The sequence below is a fragment of the Babylonia areolata genome, chromosome 9 (genome assembly GCF_041734735.1).
Source record: "Babylonia areolata isolate BAREFJ2019XMU chromosome 9, ASM4173473v1, whole genome shotgun sequence".
Lineage (NCBI taxonomy): Eukaryota > Metazoa > Mollusca > Gastropoda > Neogastropoda > Buccinidae > Babylonia > Babylonia areolata.
The window spans coordinates 37,454,754-37,466,665 of record NC_134884.1 but is presented as its reverse complement, the minus strand read 5'-3'; the positions used below and the strand labels follow the sequence as shown (position 1 = coordinate 37,466,665).

General features: G+C 41.1%; 1 protein-coding gene across 3 annotated transcripts in view; it reads left to right on the top strand.

Annotated features, from left to right (window-relative positions):
• The window catches only part of LOC143285426 (NFX1-type zinc finger-containing protein 1-like), an 83,813-nt gene that overhangs the window by 32,198 nt on the left and 39,703 nt on the right, over nt 1-11,912 (top strand). For all 3 annotated transcript variants that reach the window (XM_076592686.1, XM_076592687.1, XM_076592685.1), the window contains exons 6-12: nt 549-759; nt 3,316-3,473; nt 5,310-5,484; nt 6,309-7,018; nt 7,988-8,329; nt 9,723-9,957; nt 10,475-10,632. In XM_076592686.1, the coding sequence (XP_076448801.1) occupies nt 549-759; nt 3,316-3,473; nt 5,310-5,484; nt 6,309-7,018; nt 7,988-8,329; nt 9,723-9,957; nt 10,475-10,632 (1,989 nt within the window). The remainder of the gene's footprint in view (nt 1-548; nt 760-3,315; nt 3,474-5,309; nt 5,485-6,308; nt 7,019-7,987; nt 8,330-9,722; nt 9,958-10,474; nt 10,633-11,912) is intronic.

The following is an 11,912-nucleotide window of genomic DNA, read 5'->3' as shown; positions in this document are numbered from 1 at the left end:
TTGTGGCAGTAGTAGTTGTGGTAGCAGTGCAAGTAGTGGTGTACACATATCACATAAAATCAATACAGATCACACATAGCAACATATGGTGATAACACAAAATTGTGTTCAAACATATATCACCAACGAGAAAGCTACACATCACAGCATTTGGTAGGTTCACCAGACGTGACCAGCAGGAGGGTTGTCAAATGCATAACTCAAACAGGGTTACATTATGTATTATATGTTATATACAGTTCATGCATTACACAGTACACACAAATGACAAAAGAAAAAAATGAATGAAAATGAAAGCATGTCGCTGTTATACCCACAGTTTGAAGCTGTTTCTGTCTGTCTGACAATTTAGGCAAATGTGTTTCGCTGCATTTTCTTTCAGTAAATGGTGACTGATGTCATGACTTGAGTTTGTTCATGATATCATTGATATGGAGTTGTGTGTGTGTGTGTGTGTGTGTGTGTGTGTGTGTCCAAGAAGCCTAAAGCAGTTATCCGTTTTATTATGCAATCACACATAAAGGAACTTGCACATGCTCACGCTCCAGGCTGTACACCAAAGTGCAGATCATCAGCATGATCTGCAAAGAGAGCCTGGAGCATCGCCTGCAGTTTGAGATGACCCCTCAGCTGAAGAGAGTCCGGTGGCAGTCCTCCAAACGCTTCTTGTTTGGCTCCCTTGTCTGCCTGACCACGGATGATTTTGACAGCACCTTCTTTGCCATTGTCACCAACCGAGATATCAAGGACTTGGAGAAAGTGAGAGAGAGCCTTTCACTCTTCACTAAAAAATAAAACAACTTATCTTTTCAAAAACCTGTCTTTAAGCAGTCTCGGTTTTGTTACTTCTACAGCAATGCCCCCCATGCCTGCTGACTCACTTTTCCTGTATGAGGAATGAGAGGAGGGTAAGGGGAAGAGGGAGGGAGGGAGAGGGGGGAAGAGAGAAAAAGAGAGTTGTTTATGAGTGATTCGTGTAATTTGTGACTTTTTCTTTAACGAAAAGCACCCCATTGTACACTATTATTATTATTAGTAGTAGTAGTAGTAGTAGTTTTCTTCTTCTTCTTCTTCTTTTTATTGTTGTTGTTGCTATAATTGCTTTTGTTCTTGTCATTGTCCTAGTTGATGTTTCTGTTTAGTGTTGGTGCTCTTGGCTTAAAACCTTGCCTTCTGTCACGGCTAAGGTGGAGAAGTAGATATTTCAGCTTAAAGAAGTTTCTGCAGCTGGGGATGTTCCTTCTCCCCCCCCCCCCCCCCACACACACCCCCACCCCCACCCCACTTCTTTTTTTAATAAAGATTTCTTAAACTTTAGCTCAGGACTTTGGATGTAATTCACAGGAGAGATGTGTTGTGTGTTTATGATTTCGCTGAGTTACATATTTGCAGAAAGAGCTTGGAGTAAAAACAAGACTTTACTAAAAGTGAAAGTAGACTTTCTTGTTTTACTTGCAGTCTGATCTGTCATGTCTGCTGCTTGATTTTTTTTTTTAATTTTGGGAAGAGTAGTGGAAATTTAAATTGTGGCTGTATAGTGAGAAATATATCAGAAATAAATATAATAGTGTTCCTTGAGTACCGAATCACAGGTAATGAGGTATGCACTGAATAAACTGATTATGGAAGCATGTGATTGAAAACAATAGATATGCACTACACATCCTTTCTTAAACCTGAAAGTAAGTGGATAAGTCAAAGTCTTTGATGAAGGAGTGCCAATGAATTTTCACTTAACTGATCTGTATGTTGGGATAGATTATTATTTTCATGCATTCAGATGCCAGATTTTGTATGTGGAATGATGGCCTAGAGGTAACGCGTCCGCCTAGGAAGCAAGAGAATCTGAGCACACTGGTTCGAATCACGGTACAGTCGCCATTATTTTATCCCCCTCCACTAGACCTTGAGTTATGGTCTGAACACCAGTCATTCGGATGAGATGAAAAGCAGAGGTCCCGTGAGCAGCATGCACTTAGCGCACGTAAAAGATCCCACGGCAACAAAAGGGTTGTTCCTGGCAAAATTCTGTAGAAAAGTCTACTTCGATAGAAAGAACAAATAAAACTGCATGCAGGAAAAAAATTTTTTAAAAATGGGTGGCGCTCTCAGTGTAGCGACGTGCTCTCCCTGGGGAGAGAGCAACCCAAATTTCACACAGAGAAAATCTATTGTAACAAAAAAGAGAAATACAATACAAATACAATACAAGAAACAAATATGGTATATGCTTGATTGAAGATAACCCTGTATGGCTGGTTGGAAGGTCAAAGACAAAGGCTGGTGGTCTCAGAGCATGCCAATGTTGGGGATATGATTTTTTAATTGGCTGGTGATAATTATTTGTTATTTTGTATTAATTGATTGATTTATTTATTTTTATAAACTAGGAGGTTTGAAAGGACAAATCATACACATGGGTAACTAACATCGCAACTTTTTACCCCATACCATAAAGGCTATATTTTCTCAACAGATGATATTTCATAATGACCAGGCATTGCAAAGTATTTTCATACACACTAAATAGGAGAAGGTTCAAGTTAATAAGTACTATTTTCCAGTTTCAGTAATACAAGGGTTTTGAATGGTTGTGTAACAAAAGAAGAAAGAAAAAGAAGAAGAAGAAGGAGAACAATAACAACAATACTGCTGCTACTGCTGTTGCTGCTGCTGCTACTACTACAAATTATGATAATAATGATAGAAGAAGAATGATGATGAGATTGTTGGGGATAGGATTTTAGGATTTAGTTTTCTCACCAGTAGCTCATTGTTTCAGATCCACATCCCTGTAAACTTCCAAGGTGTAGCGAGCATTGGGCTACCATGTTAGACATACCAGCAGTGCTAACTCTGCACTGCAGTATCTTTCTGCATGCATTCAGCAGTGCACTCCGTCCAGACGTCTCTGCTTTTCTTCCAGTTCCCGCACTCTTGTGCATCTTCTTAATATGCAGGCATATAAAAAAAATTGGAGAATAATCTCTTTCTTTTGGAGTCCTCTGTCACTCACACTCTCTTGATAAAATTTCATAGCACACTGGATTAAAAGCACACTTTGATGTCATTTTAATCATTTGGACATAGTGGTGACATCAGTCATGATAGCTTTTCTCCTAAATAGAAAAGGCTGCACACTTGAATGAATGGCACATGCAGTCAACATCAGCAACTTTTTCTGAAATTGTATTCATGTTCTAAATGGCAATCAAGCTTGTAATACTGTGCATATTGAGATCGACGCACAAAAGCTCTGCTAACGGCCAGCGCGGGGTGAGGTCATGGGCATTTACTGCAGCTTTCAATGCGCAGGGTATCATTCAAGTCCGCTTTGAGAGTGGCCTGGAGCATGTCCTGGAGCTGTCATCCTCTGATGTCTTCACCATGGCAGAGACCACAGCTTACTTTGAGGCCTACCGACATGTGCTTGAAGGACTCCGTGAGATGCAAGGCTGCCTGCCAATGTCCAGGTAGATCCTTTTCAGCAACAGTGTATTCAGGTCTGGCTTCCTCAGGATGACGTACAGACAGACAAATAAAGATATTAGTGTGATTTCATCAGGATGACACAAACAGAATGCTAGTGTGACTTCATCAGGATGATGCACAAACAGACAAATAAAGATGCTAGTGTGACTTCATCAGCATGATGCACGATGGCATGTATAAGACGCAGTTTTGATCTGTGATGGACGAAAATATCAGTACTGCTGATATTATTTATTTATGTAAGTTTATCTATTATTTATTCACCTTTTTTTTCTCAAGGCCTGACTAAGCGCGTTGGGTTACGCTGCTGGTCAGGCATCTGCTTGGCAGATGTGGTGTAGCGTATATGGATTTGTCCGAACGCAGTGACGCCTCCTTGAGCTACTGAAACTGAAACTGAAAGTGATGCACGAACAGACAAATAAAGATGCTAGTATGACCTCATCAGCATGATGCACAGACAAATAAAGATGCTAGTGTGACTTCATCAGCATGATGCACGAACAGACAAATAAAGATGCTAGTGTGACTTCATCAGGATGATGCACGAACAGACAAATAAAGATGCTAGTGTGACTTCATCAGGATGATGCACGAACAGACAAATAAAGATGCTAGTGTGACTTCATCAGCATGATGCATGAACAGACAAATAAAGATGCTAATGTGACTTCATCAGCATGATGCACGAACAGACAAATAAAGATGCTAGTGTGACTTCATCAGGATGATGCACGAACAGACAAATAAAGATGCTAGTGTGACTTCATCAGGATGACACAAACAGACATGCAGATAAAGATGCTAGTGTGACTTCAGCAGGATGACACAAACAGACATGCAAATAAAGTTACTTCAGTCTTGATTCAGATTGAATCTCCAGTACTTCCTGCCCTTTACCGATCATTTTTAAGTAATGCGAAGACAAACTGTTTTAATAAATATATGCTGCAGTTATCATTTCAATCAGCAATCACACACCCAAAAAAGATTTGAATGATTCATGTTTAGTATTGGAAGAAAAAGGAAAATCTCAGTGTTCTGGTGGATGTATTTTGCTGCAACATTTACTGTAGAGCTGCCAAGCAATACAAAAGTGCATGAAAATGATTCATCAAGTCTTTGAAATGGTTAAGAACTGAACACAGAAAAATTGAGAATCAATGTTGAAAGTTTTGTGCATAGAACTCACATCAAACCTGAAAAAAAAAACAACAACAAAAAAGCAAATATCACAGAAATAACATACACTGAGAAACAAAAACATGGTTGAGATATTTTTTCAAGCATGTATGTAAGCTTTCGGGCATGACAGAATAATTTCAAAGCAAATGATCTGCAACTGCTGCTGTTGCATGTGCTAGTATATTGCCAATAGGATTGCTGTTGCTGTTGCTGCTGCTTTTTAACACTGACAAGGGAAAACCCAACAACACCGTTACAGCTCAACAACTTGATGAACAATTTCTTTCAGATTTTCCACTTGTTTTTTTTTTCTACACACATACACACACACACACATATATATATTTGCATAAGTTCTGTAATGATAAGTCATCAAAGCAGACAAAGCAAGGGATATAAATGATCCCTGCAACCTTTACCCTGGTATGAATGGTTCAAGAAAACGATGCAGTTCCCTCCACACTGGTATGTAAGACAGAAGCACTGCAACCTGATAATTGTTTGAAACCAATCTTGCTCATCTAGTGTTGTATGGTATGCTTAGTGAACGCCACAAGTGCTATTCCAGAATGATATCGCTTTCCTTCGCAGAGTTGATGAGTGTCAAACAATGTGCTCCAAAACATCGGCAGGTATTTAGTGGACTGCAAACAGAAGATCAAGCCACCCAAGTACCTCCTTACCGGTCGCACGATGGACCTGACAGTTTTGCTCAAAGATTTCAGTGGGTACAATGCCTCGTCCGTCTCTGTCATCAACACTTTAAGATGGCCACCTGTTGAACAAACCACACTCAACGAGTCTCAGGTATGATGCGCTCAGGGTTTCACTGGGGCTAGTGTTTTTGTGGTATTGTCTTTTCGGGTGTACTTGTCTGTGAGCACTTTGATCGCTTTTCTTTTTTTGCCTCAGCATTTGTTAAGCTCTCAGACTGAGCCTGATTAGCATATGGGGTCTATGCGTAGATCAGGCATCTGTCCCTCCCCCCCCCAACCTCCCAACCCCTCTCAGGCCCCCACACTCACCCTTTTGTTTTGTAATTAGCTGAAGTGGCTTAGTATATAAGAATTAATCCATAACACCTCTTTGAAACTGAAACTTACATATTTAAACTCAATAATGTAAATCTTCTTGACATTCTTCTTGAGAATAAAAGTCCGTTTATAGTTCAAAAGATGTAGATTTAATTTTTGTAATAATAAACCCACTACCTGAAATTCAAAGAAAAAGAAAGAAAAAAGAATATGAAGCAAGATTGCTGTCGTCGTGAAAGTCTCCAGCATCATTCGCTTCTGAGCTATCTGTTTGCACAAAGTCCTCTGGCAGAGTTAGCTGAGGGAATAGAGCCTGGCTTGGCACACCCAGTGTTCTCTCGTACCTACTCACATGTACATGCAGTCACGATTTTGCATCAACATTTTCATTACTCTTTCCTTTGATGTGAATAGAAATGGACGTTCAATGAAAGAAAGAAGGGAAAATAAGAAAAAAGATCTATAAAGTATTGTATCCTATTGTATTAGTCATTGTCACAATAGATTTCTCTGAAATTCAGGCTGCTCTTGATGGGGAGAGCGCATCGCTACAGTGTGGCACCACCCTTACATTGTGACAAGGAAATTTGTTTCCAGCTGGAAGCGGTGCAGACAGCTCTGTCCAAAGAGCTAGCCATCATACAGGGTCCCCCGGGCACAGGCAAAACCTTTGTTGGCCTCAAGGTGGCCAACATCCTGCTGGACAACAGAGCCGTGTGGACAGACCCCTCTGTGGGCCAGAGACCCATTCTGGTTGTCTGCTACACTAACCATGCCCTGGATCAGTTCCTGGAAGGGATCCTCAGCTTCTGCCCGGAGGGGATTGTGCGTGTGGGCAGCCGCTGTAAAACCCCCCAGTTGGAAGACTTCAACTTGAAGAACATCCGCCAGAAGATGAGGTCGGAGAAGAAGGTCAGCAGGTCGGTCCACAACAGCATCAGGGACTGTGTGCGAAAACTCAACGCCCTCAAGTCAGACATTGACTCGGTCTCCTCCACACTGGAGGCCACCACCAAGGGGATTGTGAGCGCATCAGCCTTGGAGGGTTACATGCTCCCAGGCCAATACGACTCCTTGATGAAGAAAGACCTGTATGCAGTGAGCATGAACCCACTCTCGGTCATGACAGAATGGTTGTCCAAAAGCACCATCATGCAGAAAGTAGATGACGAAGAGGATCCGTACCCCACGCTGGCGAAGGAAGTGACGTCAAAGATTCTTCAGGGGGAAGGCACATGCCTGGAAATCATGACTGATCCCAAAGACGTTCACTCCTTGCCTCCCACAGTTCGTGCCAAGCTGTACAGGTAAGATGTGCAGGTTATGTACGTCTCTTTTTCAAACTCATCACTTACGCTTCTGCACAGCTAACACAAACAAACACACACACACACACACACACACGCACACACACACACACACACACATTCACACACACATGCATGCAAGCATATATTCATAAAAAGAAATTAATGTGTATCAGATACTTGTCCAGTGTCCAATAACAAGTCAGTTGTTTCTTCAAAAAACTCACTGACCAGTTTCCATCAAACGTTAAGCACATGTTTGTCCTCAGAAGATGTTTTTAATAATTATTCATTACTTTGACAAATTTCTAAATTTTGGAATCAAAGTTCACTTGCTATCTACCTTTAATTTATCTTGTTTTTGTTATTCAAAGCATACTTTATGGTGCTATGGGGATGTTTTAAGATAAGTTATCAGGATGATGCATGACAGAAAATAAAGAGAAAGAAAAAAAAAGAAAAGGGTGGCACTGCACTGTGATGATGTGCTCTCCTATGATGAGCAGTCCAAATTTCACACAGAAAAATCTGTTGTGACAAAATGTTATCTATTTAATGCAGTACAGTATAGTAAAGTACAGTACAGTACGAAACAATGCAGTACATTACAATACAGTACAGTACAATGCTATACAGTGCTATGCAGTGCAGTACAATACAGTTTTTCCTGTACAAGTGTTGTTGAACTTTTGAAAGGATTTTAGATTAAAAAGAGATTCAAGCTTGTAAGTGATTTGTATATAAATTAACGGTCATTTCCAACTTATGGCATAGCATCTGCACATGTCAGAGCCATATAATAGGACAGGATAGATTTGAGAGCCTGATTCTGCTTTCTACTGGAAAACAAAGGCATTAGGGTCTGGATTTACATGTGTGTGTGTGTGTGTGTGTGTGTGTGTTTGTGTTGTGTGGGTGTGCGTTTGTTCATGTGTGTGTGTGTGTGTGTGTGTGTGTGTGTGTGTGCAGGGTTTGGCTGGACAAAGTGGAGAAACTTCTTCAGCAAGATGCGATCACATCCCCCGATGAGTCCAGAAAATGGCTGGAGAAAGCCAAACGTGACATTCTGCCAGACGCCATCCTGCAGCGAGCTGTCATGGGCCGTCTGTTTTCTGCCATCACCCAGCCTTTGAGGGATCGCCATTCTCAGCTAGCTCAGTTTTGTGTGCGAGCCTGGCTAGGTGTTGCAGACGGAGAGCCAAAGACAGTTATCTCTCAGATCATCCAAGGGGACAAAACTTGCGACGAGACACAGTTCACACCAGGACAAATGGCCACCCTCCCTCGCACAACACGCTTTCGGCTGTACAGGTGACAACAAGGGTTGTATGAATGAATGATTTGATGCAGATTTGAATTCTTGTGTTGGGTGCATAGATGATTTGGGGAATGTGAGTAAACTTTTTAAAAAATTTTTTAAATTTTTTATTTTAGCTTGGTAGTGTCGATAAGAAAGCAGCAACAGTGTTGAGAGGGCTGCGGTGGGATGGACAGAATGGGAAAACTTCAAAAGTGGATAAACAGTGAAGTGTTAACCAGGTCATGTTGATAAGAAAGAAAGCAGCAAAAAAGGGGCTGTGGTGGGTGGTGATGAAGAGAGGGTCTGATTATTATTCATATGGAGAGTCATCAACAGTGCTGTTTTTATGAGAAGAACAAAAAGTGGATACAGTATGTACTGGGAACAAAATAGCGATTGCATCAGCTGTTAGGGTGTGTGTGTATGTGTACTTCTTTCTGTCTGTCTGTCTCTCTGTCTCTGTCTCTGTCTCTCATCCCCCCTCTTTCTCTCTCTCTCTCCCTGTCTACCTCTGTCATTCACACATGTTTTTGTAATGTATATTTCTTTATAAATCTTATATAACATATAACATCATCTCTGTCTTTGTCACTTTATCTATCTCTGTGTCTCTCCGTCTCTTTCTTTCAAACTCTTTTGTGCTCCCACAACTATTTAAATGGCATTATTTCTATTACTGCTTTTTGTAACATGTGCATGCTTATTGTAGCCTAATTTTTTGGTGTTTTTTTTTTTTTTAATTTCTAAAAAAAAATTATTATATATATTTTTTATCATTTCGTTTTATTCATTGATTGATCATTGTCTTGACCTATGTCAATTTTCATTTTTTTTGTACTCTGTCTTTCTCTATCTGTCCCCTTATATCTCTCTCCTCTTATTCTCCTCAATTTAGTGTTGTAAATGTCAAATTACCATTGATGTATTCATGACTATAATATGCATGCTGTACTGATATAATGATTCCCCCTTTGTTTCTGTTTCTGTTTCCCCTTCAAGGGCTGCATGAAAAAAGCATTATTTTGCTTACTCTATTACCCTCAGAAAATAAAATTTATTCAATTCTGTGTCTCTTATTCTTTATCGTTTTCTCTCTCTCATTTTCTCTCTCTCTCTCCCTCTCTCTCTCTCTCTCTCTCTCTCTCTTCTCTCCCTCCCATACTCTTTTATTACACACATCAATGTTGTTCTTTATAATGGATGTTAACACAGAAGTCTCCCCATCCCCTTACCCCTATTGTCACAGGTAGAAAGGCCTAAACAATAAACCATTCAAACTTCAGACTTGAGACTTCTCCCATTCACTCTCAACCCCCATTCTTATTCTCTGTCTGTGCTCCTTCTCTCTCTCTCTCTCCTTCTCTCTCTCTCTCTCTAACTAACGTCCAAGTGTGTCTGCCCCAGGAAATGGCTGAGAAAGGCACAGAGCTCCACAACACATCCCCCCCAGACCAAGCAAATTCTGGCTCAAGCCCAGAAGGACATCCTTCCTGATCATGTCCTAAGCACTGTCGTCAAACGAGAACACTTCCAGGCCATCACACGAGAGATGATGCTCTGTCATCAGAGACAATCTGAATATTTCATCCGCTCGTGGTTGGGAGTGCAGGACTTCTGTCAGAATGCGGCTCACTTGGAGGTAAAAGCCCGTTGTGTTCTGTTTAGTGTGTGTGTGTGTGTTTGTGTGTGTGTGTGTTTGCATGCATGGGTATGTGTGCTTATTTGTTTATGTGTGTGTGTGTGCTTGTTTGTTTGCATGTGTGTGTATGCTTGTATTTTGTATATATATATATATATATGTGTGTGTGTGTGTGTCTTTGTGTATGTGTGTGTGTGTTTGTGTGTGTGAGAGAGAGTGTGTGTGAGTATGTGTGTGGTGTGTGTTGAGTGTGTGTGTGTGTGTGTGTGTGTGTGTGTTAGCATGTGTGTATGCTTGTGTGTGTGTGTGTGTGTGAGTGTGTGTGTGTGTGTGTGTATGTTGTATGTGTTTGAGTGTGAGAGTGTTTGTGCTTGTTTGTATGTTTGTGTTTTACTCTGTGTGTGTGTGTGTGTGTGTGTGTGCGCATGCGCACACGTGTGTGTGTGTGTATGTGCATGTGTGTGTATGTGATGGTGTACAGATAGCAGGTTCATCTTACATGTCTTGTGTACCACAGAGATTGCTGGACCAGCTGGAAGAAGAGACTGATGTCAGCAAGGAAGACGAAGCGGCAGAGCTGAACGTGGAAGAGGAGGCTGATGTCATCCAGAACTCACGTCAGCTGGATGTCGACGACGATGACGACCTCTTCAACTTTGGGAAGAAGAAGTCCAGGTCGGGTCTGTTGCCCATGGCAAATTAAAAAAAATAAGAGTGAGAGAGGGAGAGGATTGTTTATATGAATGAGAGAGAGAGAGAGAGAGATATCAGAATACTTCTTCTTTTGTTCATGGCCTGCAACTTTCATGTTCACTCATATGTACACGAGTGGGCTTTTACGTGTATGACCGTTTTTACCCCACCATGTAGGCAGCCATACTCGGGGTATGCATTCTGGGTATGTTCTTTTTTCGATAACCCACCTGACGCTGACATGGATTACAGGATCTTTAGCATGCGTATTCTTCTGCTTGCGTATACACTTTAAGGGGGTTCAGGCAATGGCAGGTCTGCGCATATGTTGACTTGAAAGATCAGAAAAATCTCCACCCTTTATCTACCAGGCGCTGTTACCGAGATTCGAACCCAGGACCCTCAGATTGAAAGTCCAACGCTTTAACCACTCGGCTATTGCGCCCGTTTTATATCAGAATACTTTTATAATGCATGTAGGTATTTTGTGTGTATATATGTGTGTGTGTATGTGCATGTGTGCATACTTGCATATGTACGTGTGTGTGTGTCATTTAAATGCATGTCACAGAGAGAAAGAAACGTCCTGGTCATGGTACAAGACAGAAACCTTATGAAAGAGTTAAACAGCAGATTAAGATATATCCCTGTATTGTAGATGTAGTGTGACAAACCAACAAACAATTGATATCCAATAACGTTTGATGATCAGAGCGCAAATGTTGAGGGAAAGAGAGAGATGGTGAAAAGAAGGAGGGAGAGAGAGAGACGGATGCGAGAAATGCAAAATGTTTTATTCAAATTATCCCAAGGCCCCTTGAAATGAAGGGTGCAATCACAGATCAGTTACACAAATCATACTTGTAATAGAACATTGGAGACAGAGAAAGAGAGAGAGAGAGAGAGAGAGAGAGAGAGATACAGAATTATACACAGAAAGAGAGAGAGAGAAAGAGGCAGAGATTTTACAATCCAGCCTTGAATACATTTTTTTATGAAACTGATCGCCAATAAACATAATATCCAATGTTAGATGAACTGTAACGTATATGGATTTGACCGAATGCAGTGACGCCTCCTTGAGCTACTGATACTGATACTGATACCTTGGGAACGGCAGTTTGCTCTGATTTTTCCCACTCCATCAATTCTTGAAAGGGTACATGGCTTAGGTCGGGCAAAATTCACATGGCGGAAGGAGAGGATTGGTCTGCACCTGCCCGTGCCACGCTCTGACACAGCGGATATGAATTCACTGTCCC